Below are 20,194 nucleotides of genomic sequence, written 5' to 3'. Positions count from 1 at the left end.
GAGGGCCGGTTAGGGGACTCCTGTCCCATCCAATCCCCCCTGTTCCCTGATGGCCCCTCTGGGACCCCTGCCCCATTCACACACCCCCACTCCCTGTCCCCTGACCTCCTCCAGACCCCTGCCACTCCATCCAACCCCTCCTCTCATCCCTGATGGCCTCCCCAGGACTCCTGCCCCATCCAACCACCCCTTCTCTTTGCCCCCTGACTGCCCCCAGAACCCCTGCCCCTGACTGCCCTCCGCTGCCTCATCCAACCTCCCCTCCTTCCTGACTGCCCCCCCGGGACTCCTGCCCCCTTTCAGTCCCCTGTCCCACTCCCAATTGCTCCGATCCCTATCCACACCCCCAACCCTGACCACCACCCCCAAATTTCCCTGCCCTCTATCCAACCCTCCCCCCAGCCCGCTCCCTGCCCCCTTACCGCGCTGCCTGGAGCACTGATGGCTGGCAGCAGTACAGCCGTGCTGCCTGGCTGGAGCTGTGCAGCACAGAGACTGGGTCAGGCTGGGCTCTGCAGCTGCGCTGCCCAGGAGCTCACAGCCCCGCTGCCCAGACGAGCATTGTGCCGGCGGTGGAGCGAGCGAGCTGAGGCTGCGGGGGAGGCGAGGGGTGGAGCCGGTGGCGAGCCTGGAGCTTGGGGCTAGGCAGAACGATTCTGTGGGCCGGATGTGGCTGTCGTTTGCCTACCTCTGGCCTAGCACCTCCATATCTTTTGGCCCAGAATAATCCCAAACCAAGATCTATTGACACAGTACAGCCAAGAGGATCTGCGTACCATCATTGCCAGGAGGCACTGGAGATGGATTGGTCATGTGCTTCAGTTGGAAACTTATTCCATCACCAGAGGAGCAATAAGATGGACACCTGAAGGCAAGTGAAAACAAGACCACCCAAAAACAACATGGTGAAGAGTTGTGGAAGCTGAGCTGAAAAACCTGGGGCACAGCTGGGGAACCATTGAAAGACTTGCCAGAAACAGACAGGAATGGAGGAGCTTCGTCATTAGCCTAAATGCCGGAGGCGTAATAGGAACATGATGATGATGATGATAGCACAGTGGGGTGTAATCTTGATTGAGGTCGCTGGGTACTATTGCAATTTTTTTTTAATAAATAATAAAATAATAGAGGGGTAGCCGTGTTAGTCTGGACTGTCTGATTCTTTGTCGCTTTTTAATGAAATAATAGTAATAATACATGTTCAGCCAGTAGGTGCCGCTGTTATACAAAGCCATGTAATCAGAATTTAAGGCCTAACCAGAACTCCTAGGATACTAAATTATTAAGAACTCACAAAAACTATGCAGTGGAATGAAACTGATTTAATATTGGACTCCCCTCTCCCCCCAATACTGAAAGTCTATATGAAAATATTTTGTTTACGTGACGTTCTAACTTCATTTTCTAGATTATTTTCAGCATTTAAAACCACGCCCAAAAATCTTTGGTTTTTCCTAAGTTCTGATACCTACCCTGCTTGAAATGTAAGCTAGCAAGGCATTCCACTAAGTGGCAGGGTGGCAATATTTCTGTTAAGGCTCTATAACTGGAGAATGACATTGTTTGCATGCAGGATAGGACAGTAGCCAATGGTACAGTGTACTCTGGCTCACATACTGCTGCTTACTACCAATGATCCTTCTGCTGGTCTCTGCAGAGCAGGACAGGACAAGTAAAGGGTGGCATGGGAGAGCCCTGTATACTCCTCTCAGTTCACATCCCTTCTAAATCAACAGAAAAAGGCTGCATTAATGTGCCATACTTCCCATTCTGTGCTTAGAGTCATGTTCAGGGGGCTATGGGAGCCATACTCCAGGGGCCATTGAAAGTTGGTTGTGCTGGGTGGTGTAATTTTCTGTATTGCTTTAATTTTTCTTTCTTTGGTTGAAAATGCTTGTGATGTTAAAATTGTTATCAAAATCTAAAACAATTATATTTAAAATGAATGCGAACAGGCTTTTGGGGAGATAGTTAATAGCACAGTGTAGGAAAAAGGTTTAGAGCACACGTTGTCCAGGGCTCTTTAACATTTAAAACACTGCATGAAATTAAGAAAATTAAACAAAGCTGCCTTTAGACACAACTGTGTGACCAACTCTGCTGAGACCAATGGGAACAGTGCATGCATATCTCAGAGTAAAAGCCTACAGTAGATAATAATGCACTGTCTAATTCTGTTTACTGAAGTTATGAAAAGTTTTTAAAAACAAAGTCTCTTCAGTCACTTCCATTTGCCTGTAATGAATAGAAATTCAAATCAAGTTGTTTTACCTCTTCAGGACATCAGCTGAATCGTCTAATTCCTCAAACTCCATGTGAAACACACTAGAAAATGAATCCTACAAATACAAAAAGGATTCTTATTGGATGGAAACGATTAATATTCATAATCCTGATTAACAGTAACAATAGTATAAAGGAGAAAGTCAGCTGCAATTATTTATACTGAGTCTGCCTTAACGGGGAAAGAGAGAAATCCTTGTATTTTACACTCCCTCTCCCCTGCCAGCCCCATGAACAGGGAAATTTAACCTCCCTGTGTCACTGAAAACCCTTGCATCTCCAGGGAACATTCACCCCAAATGAGAGCAGGCATGTTTACAAATTGCTAACAGTTAGCTCCAGAGCTAAGAATCTATTTTAACATTTACCCAACCCCAGAGTAAGTGTGTATTTGTGATCAACCTCAGTCATGTCACTTTGCTTGGATGTAGAAAGTCGCAGGAGCAACAATGAGCCTTAAACGTATTGCTAGATCTCCTTATGGCTTCTTATCACTGTAGTATCTGAGCATTTTGCAAACACCAATGAATTTATTCTCACATACCCCTGTGAGGCAGAGAATTATCATTATCCCCATTGTATAGATGAGAAATTGAGGCACAGAGAGGAACCGGGCCAGACCCCTGGGTTTTGGCTAAACTGCACAGAGCATAAATCAGAGAGTGTGTGTGTGAGAGTGCGTATGCAACTGGGAGCATAGGTGACATAAATCTCTCTTTTGCATTCCTGTGATGCTAGTACTGCTCTGCAGGGCAGTTTCTCCTGAGCTTCATGCTCTAATTAATGTTGGGCTGCAATAGCCACAAAGGGCCCAAAGTGAAGCCAAGGTCTCATTTAGAGTAGCTGGTTTTGGCCACATCATTCTTCCTCTGACCACTCCCCTTTTCCCTTCTACACCAGTCGCAGAGTGAGTGAGTGATTCAACAGCCCATGTCAGCTCTTTGTCACGGGAGGAGTATACTAACCCTGGAGGTGATCCTCTCTGGGATGCTTCAGATGACCTGAGAGACAGATTACACTAGCCGGCAGTGCAAAATGGCTGATGCAAACCACAGAATCTGATCCTGAGAGAGGTCATGCCCCGAAGAATTGACATCTGAACTGAAAGGATGTCATACAAACAGAGGTGAGGAGGCATGAGAATGGGGGAAGAAAATGTTGTAATGGATCAGTGATGGAAGGCTAGTAAAAGAACTGTGGACAGAAGGAATCTGCTACTGTGAACCGAAGAGTACACTGCAACCATTGCCTTTCTGTCTTCCCTCTTCTTTACAGTGGAGGCCTGATTCTCCAATTCCTTGCACTTATGTAGTAATTTGAATTGTGCAAAGTGGGTGTAAAATGTGACCAAATCAAAATGGAGGAGGGAAATGTAGAATCTGACCCAAGGGGCCTCTAAAGAACAAGAGCATCACTCCCTTTAAATGAAGTCACACTTGATACTCACAGTGCAATCTTCATCTACTATGAAAATGGTGCACCTCTGCACCTGCATGAAGGAGATTATAGTTGCAGCTATCTTCTTCAAAATTACTTCCAGAGATTGTTGCTCTTCAAAAATCAAGCTAGCAAGATCAAGAAGCACCTGGACAAAAAGAAACTCTTTGTGAAAATTCTAATTCTAGGAGTTAAATGATAATTATATTTATTACCCTCTTGGATTTTTTCCCTTGTCTGATAACTTTGGTCACAGAATATCAGGGTTGAAAGGGACCTCAGGAGGTTATCTCGTCCAACCCCCTGCTCAAATCAGGACCAATCCCTAGACAGATTTTTGCCTCAGATCCCTAAATGGCCCCCTTAAGGATTGTACTCACAATCCTTGGTTTAGCAGGCCAATGCTCAAACCACTGAACTCTCTCTTTTAAGTTTTTGCAGGGCAACATGCTATGTGGGATGTCATTAATGGCATCCATTGTGAACACCTTTGATGAAAGAGGCAAAGAGTGTACCTAGCTAAATAAGTGTATCCAACTATAGCCTGATAGACTTAGGAGATGCTGCTGGGAGAATTCTCAACCAGCCAAATGTGGCCGGATTATATTACCTGCTCCCCACTCAGGTGGCACGAAGGGTATGGAACCAGGGTCTGAGAATCTAGCCTGACATGTTTATTGATCTGTAAACTCAAGGAACAACTTTGAAATTCTACCCTGCTGGAAAGCTTTGGAACAGTTTCTGCCCATTTGCTTCTACACACCTTTTTTCATATTGCGTGTTGTGGATCCAGATACTTTCCTCAATAAATAGCAGTGGTATAAATAACTCTTTAACAAAGAGGATGGCTGTAAGATGCACAATTAGAAACACACAGACAGATCAGCTCTGCTTCCCACTGTTGCTGCAGATACCGTAAGTGGTTGGTTGTGGGTGTAAGGGAGTCTAACAGGCTGCATGAGAATAACTTAGGTTTGTATAGCTCAAGCATTTCTGCTACACACTCGAACATGCACATGCAGCAAGACACATTCTGACTTTATGCAGAATCCAGGATACTGATGGGGAAGGAATTTACAGGTATTTATGCACAGCCCTCCACAAAGTGCACGGAGTCCAGGAATAACTCTCTAGATGAAGTATTAAAACAGCATGCTCCCAATTAAATTTAAGCATTAGTTTTTTAAAAATCTGCAATTTACTCAACATTCTGCTGCCAGCCCATTATGCAGGACACCTGGTACTAGGGTTTAATAGAGAGGCACAGGAAGCCCCACAAAGAGACAAATAAATAATTAACATATGCAAGGAATATCTACCATCTGGTGAAAGCCAGAAGCTGTAGATAACAAGTACTAACTACTACTTGCTCATCACAAATGCCACATCCCAGGCTGGAATAAACCTGTTGGACATACCTGATTACGCCTGTTTTCAAGCAGTGATGTTTCATATAGCTGAGCATTGTGAAGAACGATTCCACAAAATGCCAGATAAGCAGCAAAATCCTGAAAAACAGATAATTAAATGTTTCTAACAAAGTTGTATTTTCACATCCAAAATGCCCACTTAATGTGTCTGAAGAACTAGGTTTTTATTATTTTCTCTTTCCAAGCTTTCAGCTTCAATATAAATATGTTTGTTTTCATCTTTTAATAAAAGTCCATCAAATCATCCTGGCTATGGCCAGAACTTTGGCAGTACAGTTTGTGGTCAACCTGTAAATACACAGAAAGAAGAAACAATGGTCTTTGGTATGTGCGTTATTATCTGTGCAACTTAAGCACTTGGGTAGCAGGTGAACCCAAGGGAGTTCACCCGCTTTGGGGAGGTTAGCACACTGACTCCACCCCTTCTGCCCAAGGCCCCGCTCCCCTGCACGACAGAGCCCTGAACCCCCCCACACACAGAGGAAAAGCCCTGAGGGGTCCCCTGCGACCAGAGGAGCCTCAGCCCACTCATCCCAGCCACACTGGGCCCTCCCCACCCCGGCTGAGTCAAGTCCCCAGCCCTCCAGTCCCTGAAGGCCCTCTCCTGGCTGAGCCACTGGACCCCACCTCAGCGCCGGGCCAGCCCCAGCACTGGGCTGAGCCTCCAGCCCCCAACACCTGAAGGTCCTTTCTCAGCCGAGCCCACGCCAAGCTACTGGCCTCCCACTGCTAGTCCCGACTGGGCTTGTAAATACAGGACTTCCTCTTCCCCTGCACAGCATCTGGGCCCGGGTCAGACCAACCCCGAGATTTCTCTCCAGGCTGCAGGAAGCTCTGCAAACTTCTCTCTCATCCCGCTTCTTGCACCTATAGCTCCTTAGCTGCAGAGGGAGGGATCCCTATACAAGGAGCTGCTCTCCCATCTGCCTAACCCCTGTGCATCCAGACCCCCTCATACCCAGACCCTCCTGCTAAGCCTCACCCCTTGGCACTCAGAACCCACCCTGATAAGCCCCACTCCCTCTGTACCTGGACTACCCTGACAAGCCACCTGCACCCGAATCCGCACCCCACCAAGCCCCAACCAGCTGCACCTGGAGCCCCACTCCCCCAGCATGCGGACCCTGCACTGAGCTTCCCACACCCAGACCCCCCTGACAAGCTCTATCCCCACCACACCCAGATCTCTCCCCCTCCCCCGCTGAGCCCCACCCACCTTCACCTGAACCCCCTGCAGAGTCCCATTGCCATTGCATCCAGAACCCCCCAACAAGCCACTGTACATCCAGATCCCCCCCTACATCCCCCACTGAGCTGCCCGCACCCAGATTGCACCACACAGACCCCTCTCAAAACACACCTGGATCTCCCCACACTTGAATCCTGCCTTGCTGAGCTTGCCTGCCCACATGAGAGGGCAGGGCCCTGGGCTGTTTCTGGGGCAGGCCTGGTCCTTGTGCTATGTCAGAGTTGGGTGCAGCCTCACTGCTGAGTCTGTGTCCCGGAGGGAACTGGATAATGATCTCCCACTTCTGTACAGCTAGTGGCCTGTGCTCCCCAGTGCCAGGCTGGAGCCTCCACATTTATTTGACAAATAAAATTTGCAGAATTTTAAAATATAGTACACAGAATTTTTATTTTTTTTGGTGCAGAATGCCCTCAGGAGTAATACTCCCAATTAAATTTAAGCTTTGGGAAAAAAACAAAACAAAAAATCCTTGAAATCTAAACAAAGATATACACATTGCAGTTTTTTTTGTTTTCACTTTGTGGTAGTAATTGGTATGTTGAAGGTTATTTTTGGTAATCATACATAAATTGTTTTCTTTGGTTGGTCTTGATCTCTTCCTGCCATTTCAGCAGGAATCTCCCACCTTTTTTAGAAACAAATGATTGAGCTTCATGTTTTTATCTTGGCAGAACTGTATTGGAATAAGAAGCAGTTTTGGGGAACCAACCCAACTAAAATCTCACCATTAAAAACTGAACACACAAAATGAGCATCTAGTATACAAGGAATTAAATATTTTTAGAAGTGGAAATCGAATCTTGCTTAAGTAGCAAAGCCAAGGGCTGTTTCTCTTCAGGAAAGGGATTAATTCTGATGTCCTGCAGATGTTCATTATGCATTCCATTGGAACAGGGAAGGTGTAAATTCTTACTTTGTTATTGCCAAGGCTTAAGTCAATTTCTTCGGCCTGACTTCAGCCTTTCGTGGTGCACCACAGTTTGCATGTTAAGTCTGAGAGCATTCTTAAAGTGCCTGCAATGTGAGAGTTCACAATCTATATGGTTTCTGCACTACTGATTATGTCAGACGAGTGTAATTTATCCAGTGCTTTCTTTCTTTCTACAACTAGTGTACACAGAAATTAAGTTATGTAGTAATTTTGAAAGTTGCTTGGCAAGCTTTAGTTTTAATGTTAAGCTGCTACTGAGTGTCCATTGTGATATTCCTTTGAGATAAGGTGACTTCAACTACTAGCTGTTAAGCCTACACCCCTTTATAATACATTCAATAAAGCATGGAAACACTGCGAATCCTAATAGAAGAGAGAAACCAAACTGACCCAGAAATTAAACTGATTCACGCTGACATTTCTGCAATGCCTCAGAAAGAATTACAGTTTCATCAAACCATTTTTTACTTATTCAAAGATTAGTGCAGTATGGATAACTTCAAGATTTCTAGTTGTCATAAAAGAAAACCACTGATGATACACACACACACACACTCTCTCTCCACATCCCTTATACCTTTTCATCTTGCTCTGTGAATATCCCACCAATTCCAGATTTCTTATTGATAGCTTGAGCCACGCCAACAACCTAATGCAATGAAAATAAAGAAGAGTTAGGTAACTAAGAGGAGTTTGCCTCTGCACGGTCTGGAAAGCAATATTTACAGAAGATGACAAGCACTGATTACAGGTACTTTTACACTCAACATTTGGCTAGTTAGAGAGCTGGGTCTATGGTTCTAAATTATTTATTTTTACAAATTACTGACTAGCTCTTTAGAATTGGATGTTCTCAACTAAAAAACTGTACTACTGGATTGACTGTTTTTACCTACTATTCTTACTGACACTTCAGATTGCTATAATAGAAAGAGTATGGACATTTTTCCCATATTTGCCAGTTTCTTTACTTTGTGCACTTGATGGCATTTTCCACACTCAGTCACTCAGATTGTATGAGTCTTTCACACAAGAGTGAGATCATCTTTTTGTTCTGTTTGCACGGCACCTAGCACAATGGGGTCCTTGGTCCATGGCTGGGGCTCCTCTGTGCTACTGCAAGACAAATGATGATAACAAATAATAGTAAAAACATTTTTAAAAATAAGAAAATGTGACCGCCACAAAAATTAGCAATAGGATTCAGAGGCAGGTGCAGTACTCAGAACTACTTTTTAACTTACCTTTGAGGCTGACTAAATATGGTGTTGATGTAGCTGATTTAATTGTACTAGACTAGGCCCCAGTTCAACAAGATACATTCGCACCTGCATAGCTTAAGTATGTGAGTAGTTTTGGTGACTTCAGTGGGACTGCTCAGGTGCTGAAAGATAGGCACATATTGTAGTACCTTGCTGAAGCATGGCCCTAGTCCCTATGGGGCAAATCCTCTGCAGCCATGGAAGCCTTGAATACAATGGAATCTACTACTTGGGGTTGAGATGCTGGTGGTAAGTAGCCTCTGCAGGGGGTCTGCACTCTGTGCTTGATGAGGACCTCTTATAGGTCAGCACACAAAGGGTTTGTTGAGATGAGATAGAGATAGGTCTGAGGAAGAGGAGGAGAGTAGATTCATGATTACATAGAACCAAGCTATTCCCAGGGAGTAGCAACAGCTACAGGCACTTCTTCAACCACAAGCCTGTAGTAGTGGCCTGGGAGTAACTCTGCTGTTTTTGTGAGGTGGAGCCCCAGTTTCCTGGGGCTATTGGTAGAGTCCAGGATTTTGTTCTTAGAATCTGAATGTATTTTCCACAATTTGTACCCAAATAATTTGCTATCGTGGATTTTTTCTTGTTGATGATAAACAAGGATTATAAATATAATTCACATGTAATATTCTTACCAGATTCACATTTATTCTTCAAACTAAGGAATTTTTTTAAAGTTAGGCTTTTCCTAAAAACATATTAAGCAGGCACCATAACAAAGGTATCTTTCCTCTGTTAACACTGTGAATATTTCACACTATCCACATACCTCACCACCACAATGTCTGGGCACCTCACAATTAATGGATTACATTCTCACAGCTGCCATGGGAAGTATCCCATTTTGCAGATGGGGAACTCAGGCACAGGATAGATAAGTGACAGGCCTGAGGTCACAGAGAAAGTCTATGACTCATCTAGGAATTGAACCAGGTCGCCTGAGTCCATGTTTGATGCCCTTATTCACTAGAGCTCTGGACATAATCAATGTCTTAACTTTCAGATATTTTGATGTCTCATCAAAGGCATTAGAATGAACATCCAACTGACCTCACATAACAAAGATCCTCTACATATTATATAATCTGCATATATCATGTCACTCCCCAGATAGTAAAAACTCCTTATTGCTTTAACCAGAAAAATACTTTCTGTTGTAATCTCTGAAATGATTACAGAAATCAACAGACCAGCTCTATTTCCTCTTAGGATGAACTCTTATAAAAGTTTGTTTAACTTCAAGTTACTTTAAATTCCTAACTGAATCTTTTCTGTATACAAAACAGTTCTGGGGGAATTTCTGATTTCAAGTTTCCTGACATAACTCTCTCTCTATGGTGAGATTAAAACTTTACTTCTTAGAATACAGAAAATAATCATCCAGGGAGGTCAATTAATATCTGAATTTCTCATATTTTTGGGACCTACTGGAGAGAAGAAAATCGGCCCAAAAAGTGACCTTTTGATGCAGTGTGCTTATTTAGATAAAAGGTGCAGAATGGACCTGGAAGAGCAATGTATTTGTTCAAAACATGGTGGAAATTTTAAGTAATTTGACAAGCCACAGCATGCCTCCTGGGGGTGCTGAATGCTCTCACCTCCCAACAAATACCTCCCGGGGCATGTTCAGACACTCTTTGACTAACAGCATTCTGTAGGCAGCACTAAAGCTGAAGAAAATTGAATTTATTTCTAAATGCTTATGCAATTTTTATTAATTAATATAGGTGGCAAGTGAAAACTGCATGATGTATTTCTCACAGTATGAGTCAATGCACAAATATCCCACTTGAACAAACTACCTCAAAGGAAGGGTAAAAGAAAAGGAACACTAGTTCAATTTTGCAGTCATCTGCCTCTATGGGATACTTGTTGGATTAGATCCATAATCTGGCACATCTTTGCTGTGAGCCTGAGGCTGGGAAAGGTAGAAGGATGACACCTTCTGTCCGCCATCCTGAGGCCTGTGCCAGGGGAATTCTCAGAGAGAGGCTAAATTGGGCTTTTGGCTGCTTTGAACCAACAGACTAGCAGCAAAGCAGACACTGAAGTGGCCAGGATCTGATCTATTATTTCTTACTATGCCCAAGGATTTGAGGGCCTAATTTTCCAATGTAGCTGCACTTTCAGGATAACAAAATTTAATCATGGAGAACTTTTACACATGCAATTGACATATCAAGACTCAAATTTCTGTTTGGTTTTGGGTGGGAACCCCTCTCTCCCTCCTACATACACACATACTTTTGAACAGAGGATGGGGATTAAAAAGGCGGAGAGAGGGAAAATTCAAAACTGTGCATTCAAAAATTTCTGACTTAATTCCATTTACCAACCTATAAATCACTAAATGGATTAGTACCCAAAGGAAACTCAAGATACAATCCCCACCTTAAAATTTAGCAATTCACTTTGAGTTTTAATCTTCTGGCCCAGGCCCACTGCCTACTACGAGCCTGGATTCTGTAATGGCTCCCCCTCTGGTTTTATTTGCTTCTCTTTATTTGTTCCCCACTCTATATGTATCCTCTGATCATATAAAGCTGTTTCTCAGCTGCTGCAGTAAGCTGCACATGGCTTGTCTAACTCTTCCTATCCACCAAAAATCCATCTGGCTAAACTACTCACGCAGATGAGGGTGGAAATGAGACCACTGCTTAGTATTGACTCCAGCTCTCTACTGCAGGGTGTGATTCTGCTGCCTGGGCAGAAATGAAATTGCAGGGCTGCTCTGAAGCTTAGTCCTCAATTTGTGACCAATTTAGAGCCTGGCCTTTCATGAAGGCCATGGACATCCTTTTTAGAAACTGGAGTCTGTGATGGAAGCCAACAAAAACAAAGGATTTTAAACACAGACTTTCACAGGAGCAAATGTGAGGATAGAGAGTATTTGTCCAAAGAAATTATTCACTTGGACAGTATTTATCTGTGCTCCCCTTGCAATTATTACAACTATCTGTGTGCTGACACAGAATGCTCCATCGCACAAACTAGCTTAGCTTCTTCTTGAACCTACACTTATTATTGTGCTTATGAGCTCATAATCTTTCGCCACATGAAAGATGGCAGTGTCATAAGTTTAACTTAGTGATTTAACGGCAGGCTCCAATAGGAAAGAAAGGGGTTCTGAAGACAAACAGTGGGGTTTCAGTGGATTTCTCCTGATTTGCCTGTAAATGAGAGGAGAATCTACTTAATGCTTCTGCCATTCCATTTTTAAGAAGTCCTTTGATTCATATTATATTTATTACTATTACAAATAATATAAATATAGATCTTTCCTACATTCTTTTACCCTCCCCATATTTTACATACCACTGTAATCAATTAATCAGTCTCTTTCATAGAGCACTTATTAGACAGCTAAGGTTGGAATCTGAGTTCTTAGCTTGTATAAGTTGGCATAGATCCACTGCCTTCAAGGCAGCTATGCCAATTGACACCTACCAAGAATTGTGACCTAAAAGGGTTGGCGAAAGTAAAATGTGCTCTAGCCTTTGCTATACAAGAACACTTTACAGCTGTAAATCAACATCGATAAAGCTCCACCAATGAGAGCAAATTTAACAAGAGTGGAAGCAGAAGAGTAGGCTAGGATCCAGGAACTTTATCACTATGTCAAATCCTATTCAGAGACACGCTAAAAGCAGCTGAGTCACATTTGCCCTTGCTACTTGCAGTGGAGCTGCACTGGTGGCAAATTATGATTATGTAATTCACCAGTGTAGAAGGAGCATGAGAATCTGAAAAGTTACACAGTGAGAAGCATGGCGGTTTATTTGAAATTATGCTTTTAATTCAGATCAGAATTTTTGGCACATTTGCAGCAAGTCCTGGCCATGCTCCAGAGAAACGGCATTATTTGTGACCTTAGCAGTGTAAAGTTCAGTGAATGGTTAAAATAATGGTATTTTCCATCCTGCTTTTAGTACAGACAACATCAGAAGAACTTTGCTGTGCACGTGTCTGAAGAACTGTGTTTAACTGTTATTCATTAAAGTTATAACTGTTAAGCCAGTACTTAAGGCAGCTGGAAAAATAGTTTTCTCTTAATGGGAGAGAAGACAATTTAAAGTCTCTCACATGAGCCCTCCCAAAATATCAGTGTCACAAGTCAGGTAATTGTTTTGCAAGATGAGCCACTACCAGCTATAGACTCAAAAATGTCCATTTAAAATAAAGACTTTATTGTGAGGACCACGCGGTTCATTTCTCCATACAGCAAAACTCTCACTGACTTCAATGGGAACAGGAGTGTGCATATGATTTATACACAAGGTTGCTAACCCTCCAGGATTGGCCTGGACTCTCCAGGAATTAAAAGATTAATCTTTAATTAAAGATTGTCATGTGATGAAATCTCCAGGAATATATCCAACCAAAATTGGCAACCCTATTTATACACAATGAACGATGCCTCTTATCCGATGAGCATTCACACTGCTGTACTGAGGTGCAGCTTTCCTTAAGTACAGCTGCAGCCTCTGAACAGTAAGGAAATTGTCTAGCCCTCTCACATGCTCTTGCAGTAACCTACAGGCACACTGACTGATGCTCAGGTCTTTATTCACACCACTGGCCTTCTTGTATTTTTATTAGCTTTGAACCACAGGAGCTAAGACAATTTTAATGAGCTCACACGCTCTCTGAGGCATCCGAAAGGTGAGCACTTTTATCCTGTGTAAACACCTTTCCTCTATGAAAGGAAAGCTTGTGGTGCTTAAAGAGCCACGAGGAAACAGTAAAAGGACTATGTTAGCATATACTAAAAAGACCATTTAGTCTCTTCTCATTAGCACTGCAGATTTCTCTTTTACTGAGAGAAGGATGCATACCAAGAGTACTTGTGCTCTTTTTAGATCCCTGTAAAGCCCTTCATTAATAGGTGTTTAAAAAAAGAAAAAGGAATAAAACAGTTAGAAATTCATGGCTTTTCTTATGATGATAAAAATTCGAAGTGGATGACAAACCTTAGCAATTTTTGGTTCAATTTTTGGTTCAGTGACACTATAAATGTTAAAAGATGTTTTAGAGGTGTTTGCCATTTCTACGTACAAGATAAATGGATTGTGACCTCATTGACAACAGTACAAATTCCAACAAACTGTACTGATTTCTATGAGATTTGGCCCAGTGACAATAATGAGAAAAAAAATTCAGGTGGAAAAGCTACTTAGCCAAACTATGGGAAATGTTCCTACAGGCAGGCAATTAGGAAGAGACATATAAAACTCAAGAGGACCTGTTCCAGTCTCTGGAGTAATTAGGACAAATGTGTTTCATCTGACAGCACACAGGTCACGAAGACTATAGGATCTGTATGTTAGAGAGAGATCTAAGCTTATTATAAAACCAAAACACCTCAAAAAAATTTCTTGTGAGCAAATCATAAATGAAAATAGGTCAGATCTTCAGCTGGTATAATTTGGTTTAGCTCCATTGACTTCAAAAGGAGCTGGGCTAGTTTATACCTGAAGGAAATCTAGCCCCAACGTGATTGTAACAATGATGCTGGATATACTGCTAAAAGATCTGCTCTAGAAATTATTTTGGAAAGTTCTGTACCTCATGTTATACAAGAAGCCAAACTAGATCATCACAACTGTCCCTTCTGGTCTTGAAATCTATGCATCTATGAACACAAAAATGTGGGAAGCCTGACTGAATAGCATGTATATTGAAAGAGTGGAATCCACACTGCACCTAGCATACTTGGGTTCTATAGAATTTCTCTACTGCTCTCTGTAAACCCTGAAGGATGCTGCAAACACTAACAATCCACAGACATTCAAGCACCTTGAAGGATAGCTCAGTGGTTTGAGCATTGGCTTGCTACACACAGGGTTGTGAGTTCAACCCTTGAGGGAGCCATTTGGGGATTTAGTTGGGGATTGGTCCTGTATTGAGCAGGGGGTTGGACTAGCTGACCCCCTGAGGTCCCTTCCAACCCTGATAGTCTATGAGCTGGTGAAGACACTGCATTGGTGTAAGAGAATCAGCAACAAGAAGAAAATGTGTTTTATTAGACAATGTCTTGTTGCTTAGGCCCAATATTTTACCTTCCTTAATTCTTTAATAAGCAGGTGATGTGTGAACTGGGTTGAAAGCTGAATAGTTTAGCAACAGAAGCCAAGTTGGCTATTTTTCATTTTCTTGTTATTCTTGTAATGTGCCCACAAAAACGTCCCATATAGTTCTAGTATTCCCAGTAGTGAGGGTTTAGAAAGAGCGGGAATAGGGAATGACAGGCAGAAGTTGGCAGGGAAGAATTTAGGTTTGGAAGCTCTGAGACACAGGGAGGGTTAAGGACCGAAATAACAGGCAATCTACCTACATCAGGAGACCTCTAATTTATCACAGCCACTCTATGGTTGCCAATAGGCTTCAACGCTGAGTGTTAATTATTCCCTTTTTCAGCCCCAGCACAGCCCTTATGCTGCGGTGGTGAGGAAGGGGAAGCAGAGGACTGCCTGTGCCAACCTTATGCATCTCCTGTATAAGGGGAATTATCCCCCAGGCTGTTGCAGCCCCTTCGCACGTGACTAGGGAAGTGTGTAGGAGCTAGGATCAGAATCTAGCCCAGAGAGAGAGAGAGGGAGGGAAAGAGGCTGAGAGGGGGAGAGAGAGTATGTGGGGGGGAGGACCTAAGGTTCTGATCCAGCTATTGATAAAGTCGATGGAAATACTCCTCTTGGATCAGAGGCTACATGTTTTGGTAGTGTCTCTCCAGTTTATAGGAGACAACCCAACACCACAAACAAATGCAACTTCACAACTGGCAGTAATTCAGCTGGCTCCCTTGTCACCAGTCACAGAAGGGAGACCAAGAAATAAATAGGAATAACCGCCCTTTATACTCATTTCCTCCCACCAAAGCATAGCTGACAGTATGGGGAAGCTTCTATTATTGCTAATTGTTCAATAGATGGAAGGCTTTTGGCTCCAGGAATGTCAGTTATCCCCTTTCATAAGGCCTGATTCATCTTATAAAGGGAGAGAGAACATTCCTTTAATTGTCAGAAGCCACCACAGTCACTAAAACTGTTTGAAATGGATAGCTGACCTCTATACCTACCAGTGGCAGTGCACCCCCTCAGGATTTTATGGAACACAGCAGACATTTCTTCAGTGCTGATGGCTGTGTTCTGAATTTTATTTTATCTGGATGGCTTCTTGCTGCATTTTTGTACATGCCACTCTCAGGCCTAATTCTGTGAAAGCTACTTCAAAGAGAGCCAGTGCCCTTTTTCACAGTCACTTCCTTTTCACTGACTTTAAGAACATTCTTTTGCTTCCTGAGAAGATTTAATGATTCAATAAAGCCAGCACCAGAAGAAAGATGATTCACTAAAACAAATAATGATGACAGAAAGAGGAAATTCAACACTATCTACTTTAAAAAAAAAAAGGGGGGGGACCAACTGATATGAAATTATGACCCGTGTGATTTTAGGTTTATTTTGCTTCCTCATCCCTGCAGAGGCTGAGCATGATTCATGGCCACAAAAGTATGCAGTCCTGCTCAGATATTTACTTACAGACTCTAGCTTTTAACTAACAACACTTTCATTTCTAATACTCTTCACCATAATGTGCCTTAGCTAACTGTTGGAGTGCCAAGGTGTACAGGTGCTTATTAGGCAATGTTAACATCAGGGCATAAGCATAATTCAACTATGTCTACATTGTGGGAGGGAGGTAAGAACCACCTTCCCAGGCTGATTGTCATTAATGCCCTTGGCTAAGCCTTATAAAAATAAAAGTCAGCAAGACAGCAACAAACAACAGCAACAAAAAAACTGATATAAAAAGCATAGCACCCTTGATTTGTAGCAAAGCACTTTCCAGTGACAGAAGACCAGGCAAAAATAAAAACAAAATTAAATAAACCAAACAACTGCAGTGATGAAACATTCACCGAGCAGGAAGCTGAATCTCGCGTACTTCTGCTCAGAGCTTGGGAGTTAATTCAGCTCAAAGCTCCCATATGGCAAAATCCTATATACAGTTAATAGGGGTGAAACCAAAATAGGATTTTATAGAAGCTACTGTAGACAGTCTATAGAATTTAATAGAGAATTCTCCTTTCTAAACCAACCAGGAATTTAACTTAGAATTCTAGCCACAAAATTCTACACAAAAAAATAATTTACTATGCAGTTCTATGGGACGTTGCTGAAAGGCGTGGTTTTAAAATGGTCATATACAAGTCTGAAAAATTAGACGGAAAAGTGCTCAGAAGTGGAGATAAAGATTTACAGCAATTTCTGTAGTCCATTTTCAGATCTATAAATCCATCCAAAACCAAATGTGATTGGAACCCACTCACTTCAAGCATAAAGGTGCCTGAGGCTAAATTAGTGACGCTCCTGTGATCTTAGGTGTCCATGTGTCATTTTAGAGGACCAAAAGGTGTACCTCAGGGATGGAAAAAACTTCTGAGACTCAGTCTATGCAGTCAGTAGAGATCAAGGTACTGAGCTGCCACCGTCCCAGGGCTTCTGCTGCTATTCTCTCTTGCTGATAAATCATGAAATCTTAGGCTACAAGGTATTTGCTTGCCTGTCCACTACAGTTAGCTTATGATAAGCGATACTTTGCATGTATCATATATATGATGCCTTTGATCCGAAGCTGTCAAAGCACTTTACAAATATTAATAAATTAAATAATTTACAACACTCTTCTGAAGTAAAGAAGTGTTATTATACCCATTTTACAGCTGAGGATCAAAAAGGAGAAGTGACTTAGTCCAAGGTCACATATGAAATGTGCAGTTATCCCATACTCCTGTTCCTGGGACAGAACATTAAGAGTCTGATTCTGCCATCCTTTCTCATGTTGGTTAGTACTTTACTCCCACTGAACTAAACTTGCAGAGAAAGATACTGCTTAAAGGTTGCTGAGCATAGAGCTGAGCATCAGGCCTTCAGTTTAACAAAGCACTTAAACATATCCTAAACTTTAAGCATGTGAGTAGTCTTATTGGCTTCAAAGTTAAACGTGCTTTAAGTTATTTTCTGGATCATGGCTGATGTGGAATAGCACATGTACGGAGGAATACAAAGGGCTTAAATTCAGCTGGAGCTGTCTGGAGCAGAGCTCCGGTAAATATTTTCAACGCCCTGGAGTTTTTGTAGCATGTTGGAGGGAGTGTGGGGGATGCCAGAAAATAAGAATTTAAACCCTGGGAATATAGGTGTAGGCATCTCTCCTGCAGTGAGGAGTACTCTTGGTGCCCTAAGAATGTTGGAAGGCTGTATTATGGCTCTCCTAACCAAAATGAACAAGCTATCTTCTCAGCAGAAGGAAGGTACTTTTAACAATCCTGCTTCATGAAAATACACTGTAGCATTGAACTGGTCAAGATCTACAGCTACAGTTGTGGCCAACAGACACCACAGTTTCCCCTTACAAATACAACAAGATATAACCATGGTAATTATATGGTAACAGCTGGCTAATACCAACTTTCTACTAGTGGTCACAGTACCATTGATGATAAGAATTCAGTCAATTTTAGAGTTGTGTGTGTTCTTACATTTCATAATCAGTGTGGCTGATTTCATAAACTAAGAGGGTATCAGGTTATAGAGTTATCTATTATTGTCAGAGAATTGCCAGAAGAAAAAACCCAGAAGGAACCAAATGGCATGTTTCAAATGGTTTTGCAGTCGCCGTATGACAGTTTTAAACAGATATAGTTTGAAATGGTTTCACTCATGGCCAGTTTGTTTGTTTTTCCCTTTGTAGCATAGAAGTGAGGTTTCTCATCTTTCTTCCCTCTTGATTTTTCTAAATAGTTATAAACATCAGATGGCATATTCTGGAATGCCAAAGCAAACTATGTGGCAATGGTGGTTGTGTAGGATGGGACAGAGGCTCCATTTAGTTACCAGAGATTGTGCAGAAGTGGCTTGCAGATATCAGAACTTGCTTCAAAAGCCTTTAAGTCCAACTCAAAGCTTGGCCGGCTTTCATCTGTAATTCTTCATGGCGAAAATAGTGCTAGCTCTGTTTGTAACAAGCTCCTATATAACTCTCCCTTTGCTCTGAGCCTGAAGAGTACATACAGCAGTGTTTTCTAGTTCGGGGCCTGAGAGAGCCAGTAGAAACTAGGCCTATCAGCTATAATTAATAAGTAGGAAAAAAGCTTTATAAAAAAGTTTACTTTGTTATTAACATAGCTACTTCCATTCTTTGTGTGTCTATAAAGTACTGAGGTTCTTGCTCTTGCATATGCTGGGACATATGGTGCATTTTTGTTGGTAAGACCACTACAGTCCTTCATTAGTCCTTCTCCATGGGATCTGCTTCTTGAAGAGCTTATTCCTCATCTTGTGTTATTTTTAAGTAGGCTTCTCAGCTCAGGCTCCACATGGAAGTTTAGACTAATCTGAGCCTACTTTTCATCTCTACTGGAAAAATCTTAATTCCCCAACTGGCCCAGAGGTTTGATATTCAACCATGATATTTCTGCAGATCAAACACTGACTTTTTGTTTTAAACATATCAATAATATAAAACACACAACAAATGTATCATACGTATTTTCCGGGGGCCAAATTTCAAGGTAGAAAAGACCTGCTTCTCTTTCTTAGTATTTATTTTCAGATGTGTCTCAGAGACATATTTTGGCTACCTAATTGGACTGTGACTAGTGACATTCTGCACTAAAGCAGTATTCCTTAATTGCTAGATCAGAGGCTATGGCCCACGGGTCACACCTGGCCCGTGGGACCCTCCTGCCTGGCCCTTGAGCTCCTGGCTGGGCAGCTAGCCCCCGGCCCCTTCTCTGCTGTCCCCCCGTTTCCCGCAGCCATGCAAGCAGTGCTCTGGGTGGCACGTTCATGCAGGGCAGCATGTTTGGCTCTGGCCAGGAGGTGCGGCTCCAGCATGCTGTTCTGAGCTGCATGGTAAGGGGGCTGGGTCTGGGGAGTTGGATATAGGCCAGGGAGTCTTGGAGGGCAGTTAGGAGACATGGGGTGGTTGGATGGGCCAGAAGTTCGGGCGGGCAGGGGACGGGGAACAGGGGGGAGTGGATAGAGGGTGTGGTCCTGGGGGGCCTGTCAGGGGGCAGGGATGTGGATAGGGGTTGGGGCAGTCAGGGGACAGGGAACAAGGGGGTTTGGATGGGGGTGGGGTCCAGGGGTGGTGGTTAGGGGGCAGGGGTCCCAGGAGGGGGCGGTCGGGGGACAAGGAATGGGGGGGGTTAATGGGGGAGGCTTGCGGGGGGGGCAGGAAGTAGGAGAGGTTGGCTGGGGCCAGTGCTGTTTGAGGAGGCACAGCCTTCCCTACCTCACCCTCCATACAGTTTCACACCCCGATGTGACCCTGAGGCCAAAAAGTTTGCCCACCCCTGTGCTAAATACAATATCATTACAAAGGCTTGGTCTATTTTTTGTTTTTTAGGTTGGGGAGGCATGGAGGAACCACGGTGGTTTCTTTGTTTGGGGTGGGAGATGCTTTTAGTAGAAAAACCAGCTGAAAGCAGATGGTAATTGAGGGATTGATTCACGGAATTAAATCTCATTCCAGAAAAGTGTCAAAGCATTACACTGAGGGTGACAAGAACCTTCTGGTAAACGACTTT

General features: G+C 42.9%; 1 protein-coding gene across 1 annotated transcript in view; it reads right to left on the bottom strand.

Annotated features, from left to right (window-relative positions):
- Positions 1–20,194, bottom strand: part of PDE5A (phosphodiesterase 5A) — a 102,337-nt gene that overhangs the window by 52,547 nt on the left and 29,596 nt on the right. The window contains 4 exon segments of the mRNA XM_030564293.1: positions 2,272–2,339; positions 3,731–3,868; positions 5,139–5,228; positions 7,908–7,979. Of these exon segments, the coding sequence (XP_030420153.1) occupies positions 2,272–2,339; positions 3,731–3,868; positions 5,139–5,228; positions 7,908–7,979 (368 nt within the window).

Source organism: Gopherus evgoodei, chromosome 5 (genome assembly GCF_007399415.2).
Source record: "Gopherus evgoodei ecotype Sinaloan lineage chromosome 5, rGopEvg1_v1.p, whole genome shotgun sequence".
In the NCBI taxonomy this organism is placed as follows: domain Eukaryota; kingdom Metazoa; phylum Chordata; order Testudines; family Testudinidae; genus Gopherus; species Gopherus evgoodei.
The sequence above is the reverse complement of the archived record's forward strand: the minus strand, read 5'-3'. Positions and strand labels throughout refer to the sequence as shown.